General features: G+C 37.8%; 1 protein-coding gene across 2 annotated transcripts in view; it reads right to left on the bottom strand.

Moving 5' to 3' along the window:
• GRID2 (glutamate ionotropic receptor delta type subunit 2) overlaps nucleotides 1-14074 on the bottom strand; it is a 730152-nt gene that overhangs the window by 583388 nt on the left and 132690 nt on the right. For both annotated transcript variants that reach the window (XR_005103041.1, XM_037379411.1), the window contains exon 2: nucleotides 93-248. Coding sequence is in view for 1 of the 2 variants with exons in the window: in XM_037379411.1 (XP_037235308.1) it covers nucleotides 93-248 (156 nt within the window). In the remaining variant the exon portion in view is untranslated. The remainder of the gene's footprint in view (nucleotides 1-92; nucleotides 249-14074) is intronic.

Raw genomic sequence — 14074 nt, 5'->3', positions numbered from 1 at the left:
AATTACAAACTTATAAATCCAGGAAGCTATCAGTGTAGTACTTTGCATGTCTCTGCAGAAACAACAGCAAGAAATCTGTTTACATGTCCTACCTTCTTGAACCGCCTGAAATGGATTGTTGCCATCCACAAATGTCACTGAACATGTGATTTTCTCCGTTTGTAAGATTTCATCATTCTGGTTGAGATCAGCAACTGCCATTCGAAAAACTTCCTCATCTTTTTTGGCCGACTCATCAAAAATTGCCCCTGGAGGGAAAAAGAAAAAACAATACCAAAAATTACATTGCACCTTTCACCTGCAGTATCCCAAGCATTTATCATAAGCACTTAAGCATTTTACACGATAACATCATCCCTTTGCTCACTCCTGAAGAGCAGTTATCTCAACACAGAGCCCAGAAGCTACTTTAAAATATACAGGATTTCTGCATTTTGACATAATTTAAGGCATAAATTGAGGAGAAGCATTGATTCCAGCTAGAAATATTGGGGAAATCTAGTTAAAGCGCAAAACAAATAATCTGTATAGGAACAAGGCCAAGAAATGTGTACTAATTACCTTTCCAAAAGTGCCATTTAGTACACTGAATGACTGCAACAGGCTAGGATATACATTTAACATCGTGTCTATTGACAATTTAGAAATATAAAATTCAAATGAGGGGAGGTTAAGCCTAAAATGGTATCAGCACTGGGAAAATGAGTAAGAATTGACAACCATGATCAATAGACTGTTCAGCAGCTGATATAAACTATTTCAAGTCTAATTCCTATTAGATTTGTAAAACAACCACTCCAGCTAACTGCCTGACTCTTGAAATCAGTAAATTAACTTTAAGCAGTTAATTAAAATATTTTCTGCCTTTATAAATCTGACAGAAAGTGACTGTTTTGCCTTTTTCCCCAAAACATGTAACCAGTGTGTTGCAAACAAGAAACCATTAAACTCAAGAGGTGGTAGAGTGAGGATGGCCAACCCTCACCCAGCCAATTTTTCAGCTGTATTGCAAAAGAACTCCAAGGCTAATCCAGAGGGTTTAGGGTTTGGTTTCTTTCTTTTTTTTCTTTCTTTAAACCATAGGGGTTTTAACATCACTCATTTCCTATTAATTTACATTTGCTTCTTGTATGAACCATTTATGCAGAGATGGCACAAATTACATTGTTATAGTCCTATGAAGAATGTTATATTGTTTAAAACCCTCAAATCAGAGCTTTTAGATTTTCAAGCACCTTTAAAGCTTTTCTTTCCAGGCAGTACATTAAAGAGACAGACAGGATGCTTCAAAACAAGGCTTTGAAAACTGTATTTAAAAATTATGAAATTTCTTCAGTTTTCAGGTTTGTATTTGTGAGTGTCTGTTGTCAATAAAAAACTTAACTAAGGCAGCATATGTGGTTATGCAGCCAAAGAGAACAGAAAATGCTTATCACTACTGATTTCAGTTAAATACCTGCAATTGATGCTGAAAGAACTGAAAAAGGAAATGGCTACTTTAAGAGAAATAAACCTTATATGCAATGTTTATCACCTTTTTCCCACTGACCTCCAACATTCATCTCCGTGCCAGCACCACTCATCCTATATGAGCGTCATCTCTTCCTACAATCTGACCGCTTTGACTCCAGCATTTTCCCTCCTGAAGCTGCTGCCATCTGGAACAGCTGTTCTTTACCTCTCCACCTCATTCACCTGTCATCTCTGTGCAAATCTCAGCTGAAAACATTAATTTTCTCCCTTGCCTCCCTTTCTATTTCCCTTGTTTTATTTAGCTCCATAAAGTAAAACTAAACATGGCTGAGAACACACTTGGTATGGAAGGTGCTGCAAACTGTGTCTTCTCCACAAAGACGAGTATTTGTGTACCCAGGTAACCTTTAAGGGTACAAAGATTTTGTCCAACAATATGCCTTAAAACAATTTGGTTTTAACCTCATGGACCATTCAAAGCAAACTGACAAATGCTTCACTGTGGGACACCCCTGTGCAGTGATGACATAGCTCAGCAAACATCTGAAGGAACAATTCTAAATGGCTACTAAGTCACAAGGTTAAGATTAAGGAGAGAAAAAAAAAAAAAAAAAACAACCAAAAAAACCAAACCAAAAAAACAAACAAACTTGGAAAATAATGATAGTAATTAGTTGAATTCTATCCCTGTAGAGTGATTCTGTAACAAATGCCACACTGGAAGGAAGGGAACACGCACAGGTTTACACATACACAGGGCAGCTGTTGACTGTGTTGCAAAACAGCATGGCAAAACAAAGACCTTCCAGCCAACACTGCAGAGTACAGCTTCTTATTCTAAAGAAGGGAAATGTCAGCTTAAGCCTGGCGTTGTCCCCAGAATAATCCAGGTCATTTATTGAGTAGAGGATTTGGCATATGCCACCATAAAAATCCCCTTGAGCTCCACAGCCCTTCCACCAGGCAGCGGAGAATTGCTCCCAAGACAGTGCATTTGTCAGTCCAGCATTAAGTTACTCAACAGATGCTCCTTCTTGAGAATCTTTCTTATTCCTATCACACACATATATCCCCAATAAACTCCAATGCTTTTTTGCCCATTTCCCAGCCTGACACAAATCCTGCATCTGATGGCATCTAAAGGTATAAGGAAGCAGATTAGATGAAACTTCATGCAGCTGTCACAAACTACACTCTCTCACTCTAGTATAATTGCTCCAGTTTTGCTCTGACCGCTGCTTATTTCATTCATGCCTCCATGTATCAGATGCAAACTTCAAAATTTCTCCTCTAACCACCGCTACATCTGGCATTTCAAACAAACTACCTCACAGAAACAAGACATTATCCTTGCTCTAGCGCAGGAGTATCTCCATCAGTAAAACAAATACATATGCAGGTGAATTGCAAAGAAGTTGTAATCATAGTTCCCGCCTGAGCATCCTAGCAGAATTAGATTGTCTTCCTTCAGAAACTAAGGCCTTATTCATTAGAGTATCTAACTTAGCTACACAAAAAGCCTTTAAAGATATAATAAAGATGACACTGCTCCTTTCAGGACATGGCGGTACAAGCAGCACGTGCATTATTACACTCCAAATAGTGATAAGAGAAATTTTATTTCATAACTGATTCTCAAAGCTTAATCTCACTTGTTAAATAAATTGGAAAACATAAAAAAACCAAAACAAACCACTTTCACCTCCCCCCCCAAAAAAAAACCACCAAACCCCCCCCCCCAAAAAAAAACCACACACACCCCCGCCAAAACAAAACCCAAAATACAAAATCCCTGAATAATTTTGAAATTGTTACTATTCTCATATATACATTTTTAGGTCCCTGTGTTTTATTTCAGCTATGTTCCATGTGTCTATATAGATCTCTACATTACACAGGTTGGGGGGGTACTGTTTTTGTTTGTTTTCTAAAAGAATAGTAATTTCTATGAAAAGATAAAATATATTGTTTGGATTGTACTAATCATGCTGGAATATTTTCCTTTTCCTGTGGTTTAAGGAATCATCCTCTTATTGACAGCACTGAATTTTCTGACGTGAAACAGGTCTATCTAAATTTTTACAGCTAGCTCAAAACGTAGCCTTTAGCTACGAATACTTTTAGTATAAGGTATGATTTTCTTGAAGTCACACTGAAGTTTTGATGCTTCTTTCAAATAGTCTTTTAACCAAGTCAAACAAACAATCCAAATAAATGGTATCACACTTTAAAATTACTTCCATAGTGTGAGCTACATACGCTCTCATTTCTTCATGTACAGCTGCAAAATGAGAACCGGAATGATCACAAATTTATTTGGAGTACGTGCCCAAAATGAACCCTTTCAACTGTAAGAAAATTTGTTAAAGAAAGTAATGAACAGCTGAGGAGAAAAAGCAATTTATTCCTACAGATAGTGTGAGACATCCACTCTCTAGAAAATGATGCAACAAAAAAAAACTATTTACGAAGCAAAAAAGTCTTCAAAATTGTAAAAAAGTAGATGCTGTTCATTTCTTTTCAACCCCCACTGCTCACCTCAGCTAAAACAGGCATCACACTAAACATGTCATTACTAACTATGCTCAAGGAGTATTCCCATGATCACATCAGGAGCCGACATGCTGACACAGCAACTACTTTGCACCGGTTTCCCCTCCTGCTTTATTAGCATGTCATTATTTTCAGCTTTATTTCAGAATCTGGATGAGGAAAGCACAAATGTAATTCTCTATTGGCTTTTTAAAAAACCCTCAGCACATCACTAGTGTCCTGTAGCTTAGCAGAGAATTCTTTAACTATCTCATTCACCTCGATCATGTCACCAGGAATCTGTCAATTTAAATGTACCTAGACTAAATCATACAAATGCTCAACAAACTCACCAAGTAGTAATGACATCATTAGAAACGCTTTTCAAAGATCACTTGTTCTACTGACCCATACATTTAAAAATATAATCTAAATTAGATATTATCAGCTATTTCTATTATTATCTCAACTTAGTCATCAATGACCAAGATGAAGGGGTGGAGTGTATCCTCAGAAATTTTGCTGAAAACACAAAACCAGAAGGAGCAGCTGATACACCAGAAGTCTGATGCGGCCACTCAGCAAGAGCTGGACAGGCTGGAGAGCTGGGTCGAGGGTAACCTCGTGAAGTTCAGCAAAGGCAAGTGTAGGGTCCTGCACCTGGGGAGGAACAACCCCATGCACCAGTACAGGCTGGGGCTGACCTGTTGGAAAGCAGCTCTGCAGAGAAGGACCTGGGAATCCTGGTGGATAGCAACTTGCCCGTGAGCCAGCAGTGTGCCCTGGTGGCCAAGAAGGCCAGCGGCATCCTGGGGTGCATCAGGAGGAGTGTGACCAGCAGTTCGAGGGAGGTTGTCCTCCCCCTCTACTCTGCCCTGGTGAGGCCACACCTGGGGTGCTGGGTCCAGCTATGGGCTCCCCATGTCAAGAGACAGGGAACTACCAGAGAGGTTCCAGCAGAGGGCTGTGGAGATGATCAGGGGACTGAAGCATCTCTGTTTTGAGGAAGGGCTGAGAGAGCCAGGCCTGTGTAGCCTGGAGAAGACTGAATGGGGATCTTATCAATGCGTACAAGTATCTAAGGACAAGTGTCAAGAGGATGGGGCCAGGCTTTTTTCAGTGGTGCCCAGTGGCAGGACAAGGGGCGACAGCACCAACTGAAACACAGGAAGTTCCTTCTGAATAGGAGGAAAAACTTCTTTACTTTGAGGGTAACAGAGCACTTGTACAGGCTGCCCAGAGAGGCTGTGGAGTCTCCTCTGGAGATATCCAAAACCCACCAGGACAGAAGACTGCAACCTGCTCCAGGAGAACCTGTGTTAGCAGTGGGGTGGTCCAGAGGTACTTTCCAATCCTGAACATTTTGTGATTACGCAATTTCTATAATAACTTGCACAGTTTAGTAGAATCAGCCCAGAAAACATAAAAATGGGAGAGAAATGCATCGTGACTGCAAGGATGAAGTATGAAGAGAATTAAAGCAATGCTCATCTTTCTATTGACTAAGAAAAGACAAAGTACACTGCTTGCAGTGTTTTCAAGTATTATGATTTTATTATCTATGAAAGTATGGCATTTCTGGACCTCAATGTCCCATATTAGTCTCAGGAAATTAGGCATTTCATTTCAAAGAGGAGGGGGAGTACATGGATTAAATGCCATTGTGAATTGAGGTCACAGTTCAATTTCAGCACATAGGCTTGATTTTTACTCTATAACATTACATACATACACCTCACCAATAGAATCAATATACAGTTTGCCCAATAATTTTCCAGTTCACAAGTCCAGTAATGTTTGGAGAGAAAAGGAAGAAAATGAGGAAATGTAAAACACAGTAACTTTCTGAGTGACTATATGATCTTCTCAGCAGATGCTGATTTGACAAAAATTCTTTGCCCCAGCCTGTTCCAGTGTCTGAACCCAATTCCACTGTATTATCTACTGCTGCTATCTCATTATTATTCTGAATAAGAAGCTTTACCCTGCTGCTGGGAAAAGGGTGACCATTCGCTTAACACTCAGAACTGGAAGCTAGGGGGTTTAAGTCCTCATGGCAAACCTCATCAGAGATTTCCTTCAGGGCTATGAGCATATTGCCACAGATGTAGCTCCCCAATATGAAATCAGGTTAGGAGACATTAATGTCAGGGGGTTTAAATCAATAAGACGGGTATTTGAGATCCTGAGATACATTGTAGAATAAAAGACCATGTTATTTGTAGTCTATATGAGTGTCTGTTTGGAAAAAAATGTATAGAATCAATTCATTTTAACTATAATGGCAAATGGCTGGCTATACAACATACTATCATGTCTGACTGAATGTATACATACAGCTTTAGAAGGCCAACTATGTCATAATGGAATTATTATCAACAAGAACAAGAGGGACTTGATGTGTTTGAGAGTCTAGCTGCACTCATGTAGGAATTTAGAAGGTCACATACAGAGACCTTCCCTTGTGCACACAGCTGCCATTATCATGGAATTCAGTATGCACTACATACAGCTGGACCCTAAATCTCACTTGTGACACATTTAGAGCATCTGTTAAGTTTTCCAACTGACTGATAGGCAGTTGAATATATGTAATCACATCTTGATTTTTATCAGCAAAGGGAAAACATCAGCATGCTTTGCCTTTTTCTAAAGTTGACTAAGTTTTAGAAACCCTTTAGAAAGGGCACAGTAAGTTTGGTTTTGTCACTGCTGCACAAAGGGAGCGGAAATCTTCCATCTCCTCTGTATCAGGAGGGAGTTTCTAGCAGATGTGTCCTCAGCTACCTCACAATCACACAGCAGATGGCAGGCACAGCACAGGGCTTGGGGGTCGAGCCCCCCGACCCGAGGACCATGGCCAACTCATGGGGGGTCAGCGGGGGGACTCTATCTCGGGGCAGAGTCAGTCCCTTGCATCTGAAGTCACAAGCCTCAGGCATTTCGTCCCCAGAGGCTCCCTACTCTGCATCACAGGGATGTTGGCCCCAGAGTGCATCTAGGCCAAGCTGAATTTTTTGAAAACACTACTTGTTTGTTCATTTTAATTTTTTAAGACTTTTACAGCTCCCATGATGATGGTGAAAGTGACAGCAGGGTAGGATGAAGAGCACCTGTGCCAGTTCCTTCTGCAGAGAACATAATGTCCTCCTGCCCACCAAACTAAAGATAAGATTTCTCTTTCTACTTTATATACCTTGTATTTTCACAAGCACAGCTAAAGAAACTGAACAATACATCAGCACATATTTTTCACTATTTAACATCAGACGTAAAAGAAAGTTAAAATAATCACCTTAACAGAATATCTTTGCCAAAACTAAATCTACACATACATATGGAAGGTCCACATGTGACTTTAAGCAGCACAGGTGAGCCCAGAGAAACTTCACTGTGGTTTTGGGATTACCACTGATGCAAGACTGCTCAAGCAACAGAAGCATCAGGTTTACTGTCTCCACCCCCCACAATGGACTTTCGTAAAGGTCTGCTTCTGATATAGAAGGGTTGATGTTTTACCAGGCCACACCACATGCAATGCCATTTTCCCCAAGACCACTGAGAGTGGTTGACTATACATTACATATACCTGCATACAGGTTGCTGCTATCTCCAAAACACATTCTTTAAGCAACCACAATTGCATTCATTTTTAATCTAACGAGAAAAAAAAAATGTAGCAAGTATACAGTCCACACCTAATGAGAATACATGAAAAAAACCACCCACATTATTTTCCAGGGAAGCCATCCTACCTGAAAATCTTGCCATCTTCTTCTGCAATCTGGTGGACGTATACAAACAAATTGCACATTACAGGTATTAAGGAATTAGAGAAGCTACCCTTTTAGTTGGACAAAACAATTAAACCAAAGATTAAAGAGCTGGATTGGAGAATGAAAGTGTTTTCCTCCACGTTTCTCCATTCACACCCAATTTCAGCAAAAGTTATGTATACACAAGCCTAACTTTAGGCATATGAATCTCTCTCAAGTCACACCTTAAAATGAGACTCTGCTGAGCTTAATGCAGAGCTGCCAACTTTGTATGGCACCACTTACTCTAACCACTGCAGAAGGTACCTCTGCTCACTCTGCAAGCCACACTGTAAAAATACACAGCCCATTTCTGTTCCTTTTTTAAGTGATTAACCCTGTGTTCTCAGTGCAGCTATACATCTGGAACATCATACAGGCAACAGAGCAATTCCTTCCCTTTACTGCTTTCAGGTTTCTAACTTTAAATATTTGAAATGAAGTGGTGAATGAGGAATTTTACAGTTCTTTTCAGTATGGCAAAGAGGCAATATCTGTTTCAAATACAATGAAAGTAAGAAAAGTGTATTTATCATCTAAACACAGAGAAATCTCTCCATTCTTCTGCTTAAGCATGATTGATTTTGTCCCAATGTCCCAGTAAAACAACCAACATAGCTCTGCTTGTTTCTGACATCTAATATTTGTTTTAAATAACTTGACTACAGAAGGGTATTACACTTTATAATTTTTTTTTTATTATCCCCCCCCTCCCCGAGTAAACTACCCAGTTTTGGAAGTAGTTAGAGGGCTTAACAGGTTGTCAAACAAAATAAAGGCTCAGCTTTTTATAAGGTCTTCTGAACAGACGTACATACAGTGAAAGTCAATGCTTCAGTAGGAAGCATCCTCATAAACTCATGAACATAATCAAAGGCATCTTAAAAGGCAATTCTAGAAAATCTCCTAGTAAATAATAAAATCCCTTCTCAGTTGCTCTCTATTCACGTTAACTTAAGTGATATTTCAGTAGAAGTGTAAAAACTACTTTATCAAAGGAATAACAATTGACATATGTCTTGCTTTTTTTATAGCCAACTGATTGCTCAGATTGCAGAACCACACAGATTTTGTTCCTGCAAATTGAAAAATACTGCATAAATACCTGTTGCGGCATTGGAGACTGCTATCTACTTCTGTAGATGCAGCAGGGCACAATGTTACCATCATATAAACAATACATTTTAAATGCAATGTACCTTTCACAGGGTAAAAATTAAGATATATTTTGTCAACAGTTCCACTATAAACTTGATGTGGTGATTAACTACAGAGATAATATCTTCACATTCATTATGCAACAAATGAGCTGATAATAATGAGAAGCTTTTCATGTTTTCTATCATATCCATAACTATCAAGTTGGGGTCTAGCTGTGAAAAGCATCTGGTTTGGTAGATATTATTGCCATGTTATTAATATCCCATACAGAAAGCTAGTGTGATGATCATAAATTTGCTGAATAGTATCTGCATTCTTGAACAAAATATTAAAAAGAAAACTTATTATCTACATTCAGAGCTTGCTATATGCTGTTTTAGAACCAGAGCGAACACTGATTCAGTATACTATTTCGTCATTTTTATTAGCCCATATTTGTGAATGCAAGAATACCTCACAAAGCTATGTCAACAAGGATGACTGCATCCTAAAAAAAACCTTTTGTTAAGCATTTGTCATGGCTTACTGTCTTCCTGTCATACTTGTTGCTCTACCTTAACATGCAATTCTACTTCGTAATTTTTTTTAAGTTAAACTAATGCTTTAATTAATCAAATGATACAGACTGGTAGGTAGAGATGGAAGGAAGACTGCTGCCAAGCCATTTCTTTATGACATGGAGCAGCTGCAGCACCTGACTCCACTAGCAGCTGAACTTTTTAGAGACCAAGATTACCAATATGCTAAAGTCCCACAAAACTATGCCTACATACACACACAGAGAGATGTAAAAGCGCAAGGATTCCAGTGTGAGATTTTCTGAAACACAGTTTTTTGCATTTTCTTTCCTATTTCACTCTAAAATTTACACAACCCTTTGCTGCACGTAGTTTAATCATTTCATGCAGTACAGCAGCCTGGCTTATAACACTGAAATACAAGTGTTGACACTAAAGATTGCCATTGGGAGGGTATTACAGGAACAGGTTATTTCTGGAGTACTACACTGTATATAGATTTAGCCTCCTATTCATTGTAAAATAAGACAGAGAGGCGCTGAGTCAGCATATCATAAAGTCACAGAATGGTTTGGGTAGTAAGGGACTTTTAAAGATCTTGTTCACACCCCCTGTATCATAGCAGGGACAGCTTCCACTAGATCCGGTTGCTCAAAACCCCATTCCAACCTGACCTTGAACACTTCCAGTGATGGGTCATACATACTTTCACTGGGTGTCACAGAGAAGTACAGACAGACACCTGTTAAATATATTGCTTTTAAAAATCTATCTGATACCACGTGTAGTGTTATGAATGCCATGGTCGAGAATTAAATAACAACAGGGAGGAAAGCAGCAGTGAAAAACTGGTTTATGTGCCTGACTAAAAGGCAAAGGCTGACTCTGAAATTAATCCTTGTCTTAAACAGCTTTTCTTTTCTCTAGAGTGGGTTTTTATTCTGCTGGAGGAGAGGCATTCAACAAACCTACACACAAACACAGTCTTTGAATGGTAATGGAAGAAACCAGACAAATTAGTCTCATAGCCATCTAGCCCATTTTCTTGCCAAGGCAGGACTGCCCTGTAGAATGCAATTTACATTCCAGTTGAAAATTAACATGTAACCTCTTTCACTCTTATGTCACGAAGAGGGTAACAAATCTGGAAGCAATCAGTTTCCGACTTCAACACAAAAAATAGTTATAAAAATATAAAAATCCCCTAAGAAATAGCCACTTTCCAAAAAGAGTACTAATGGCCCTGTCTCTACTACCGTTTCTTATTTACTTCTCAACACTTTTGCTGAAGTAGTGTTACTGCCCTTAATTGTAAACTTTGTATCCTATCATTTTGGTAAAAGGACAATGCATGGTGCTCTAAAATTTGCTTTACAGATATTCAGGGCTATGGGCTCAAAGTGACTTCATGATGATGGATACTGAATACTTAAATTCCTTGCCACTTTTTATAGAAGATAATGCCGTATTATCTTTGTAGTTCTTACACATGTTAGAAACAATAATTTCTAATTTGACAACTCATAATTTACACAAGTGTATAAAAAAATAGACTCTCAGAATATAACTCCCAGTAAGCTGTGTTAAACTTTTTATTTCAAAAATTTCACCCAATAGATTCTGGTAATGATGCTTCTATTTCAGAAAGGGCAAAGGAACAACTGGAATATAAGGAAAGTTTAATGTCATTCTACATGAGACACACCAAATATGACCAAAAAGGCCTGCTTTAAATTCCTTCAGTTCTCTGATGCAATTTGACTTCATGCTTTGTTTTTAATAGCCCTTAAGTTCTTCAGCAATATAAAGCTCTGAAAATTGCAACACTGTCATATGAAATGACTGTGAATTTGCATTTCCCAAAGCCTCACTGCAGGTCAATTAAATGTAGTCAAGTTGTGCTAGTAGTTCACAGCATGCAATATATGTCTGTAAAAAAAACATTATTTTTTTTTTAAATCAAGCCATAATTTCTGATTTTTAAGACAGAAACTATGTGAGGACTGAAGAACTATTTCTTCCATTGGTTTCTATTACCTTTGTGCTTTTAGAAGGCAAAATTTAAAAGTAAGAGTGAGACAGCAGCTGAGCTATTTCCATAATTTGTGCATGTTTCAAACAAGTCTTTGAATCCAAATATTCCCTTCCTCTTTCCCACATTTGTAGAAGACTTCCTAAGATAGTGCTATGTACTAGGTTAATTACAAACGTGGGGCTGAGAACCTATTTCTCTACCATTTAAAGAAGTAACCACAGGAGAAATAAATGAAGCATAATGTCAGCCTCCAGCTTCAGGTCCACAGTTGCTATAATCTCAAATCACCCCAAGTTCACAAATATTTTTTAGAAACTAACCTGGCCTTTGACTGTTTTAATGAAACCTAGAATCATACATTTGGTTTATTTCCTGTCAAGGACCACTTACAAAAAAGCCCTATGCAAGTGAATAATTATATTCCCATTTTAGAGATTAAGGAATATTAAGCAGATGTGCAGTGACTTCTCAGACACTAATTAGTTGCCTGCCAAAATTAGAAGAATCTAATAAAAACCTGATTACTCAAAGTACCTGTCTTTATCACTTAACACATATAATCTTGGAACAATGATATTAAAATAATAGTAAGTATGTTATTATTATAGATCCTAGTTTTCCTGCAAATTTAATAGGAAACCAGGCTTGGGTTTTTTTGTTTGGAGAGCTTTAAGGCGGGAGGTTGTGGGTTTTGGTTTGTTTTCTTGGTTGCTTGATTGTCATGGTTCTTTTTTTAAGTGAAGTGGCTGCAAACTGAAGGTGACAAAAATCTTGTGTGTGATGTCTTGAAGATCATTTTAAATTGAATAGACTTGATATTCAGTAACTTAGGTAAATATTTTTTTTAATTTTAACACCTTATTGAAATCAGAAAGAAAAATGCAAGCTTGAAAGTAGCTAAAGAAATTAAGAGTTAATGTTACACTGGAAAACCAAGACAAATATTGTGTCATTAACCATATTCAAATCTAAACATGCAATGTAGAGACTGGAAAATGAATTTTAAAAATTCCAGAAGTTATACTTGTGGAGGGATAAAAACTCTTTATATTATTTCAGGATCTCTACTGATCAAGTTTGTGAGGAGCCAACCAAAGTGAGAAAGAAGCACTTTGCAGCAGCCAGTTGTAGCCAGCAGATCATTTTGAGAAAATGTTCTTATTAACGTACAAAAGCGAAAAAAAGAACAAGCAAAACCCCCACTATCATGAAATATAGATTATATTTTTTTTTTTTAACAAAATACTAATAGAAACTAAAATAGTTCCTGTTACCAACATCCTGGGAACAGATCGAGGTTTTGTTTCCTTTGAGTCAGCAGCACAGTAACTATAAACAATATGCATTTTATTTTCTGTCATTCGATAAGATAAGTACCCAAGTGATGAATGAACAGGAAAACCCATGTGAGAAGCGTAACTTTCATAGTATCCTTCTTGTAGTCACTACTAGCAACTGTCCCAGTTCACTAGCTTAAGAAAAGACATTGCTTATAAACTACCAATGCAACTTTGACAAAACAGCCCTAGTAATCATGTATATAATAAATATGAATGCTATAGAAAATCAGGAAATTATTTTACGAAGCAGAAGGATACATGTTTCATTCAACTCTAGAATCCAAATTCTGGCCTCCTTTTACTTAAATACTTCAGTGGATACACTTAGCTCCACTTTCCAGTTACTTCTGCCTTAATCAAATCCTTTCATGGTTTGGGAAAAGGTGAGCAAACTTAGCTGTCACTGATTTTGCCTGCAGGCCTGTCACATGACTAGACATAAAGCTTTAAAATTTGTCTACAGGTTTTGAATCTTATTATTACTGCATCATTTTAATTAATTATTACTGTATTATTACCAGTTAATGCAGAATACCTTGAGTATATTGTGGCACATTTTATTTGGGAGAATGTTGAATGAATTTCTACCTAATATGAATGCTTCTTGCACCCGTTACTCCTAGTACTTGATTTCCTTTTCAGAGGTTAGTAAAAATCCTGCAAATTTAAGCACCGCAAGAGGGATTCCCTAGAAGAGTGTTGCAAACACAACTGATTCCTTAGATTTGGGGTTTTTTTTAATATATTTCTCTTGTTGGCTTGTTTCCAAGCAAAAAGAGGATATCTAAATATTCCATATTTCATAGTAACAGAAAAGGCATTTCTAAGAATTAGATTGCAGCTGCAAGCATGGCTTCAAATTCCTCATTTTTAAAGGCGGGTACTCCTTTAGTGAAGTCATGATCTTCCATGCTAGATCATCAGTGTACAATCATCTCCTGTCTGTAACTAAGTTAAATTTATTGTAAAATAAAATTTCTGAAGACTATGAAAACTATACTGCCCAGGATCAGAGCTATGTACACACTGCATAACAACAGAGTACGTATACTAAACCGGCCCTTAATGAACAGGAATATTTAGTGACAAAATGGTACTACAAGTGCGTATTCACATCCAGATCTCTTCCATATCCTGCATTGCAGATACAATGTAATGTGAGTTTATAGTCAGATATGCAGCTCTAAAATCAAATTGTAG

Source organism: Falco rusticolus, chromosome 1, assembly GCF_015220075.1.
Source record: "Falco rusticolus isolate bFalRus1 chromosome 1, bFalRus1.pri, whole genome shotgun sequence".
Classification (NCBI taxonomy): Eukaryota; Metazoa; Chordata; class Aves; order Falconiformes; family Falconidae; genus Falco; species Falco rusticolus.
The sequence above is the reverse complement of the archived record's forward strand: the minus strand, read 5'-3'. Positions and strand labels throughout refer to the sequence as shown.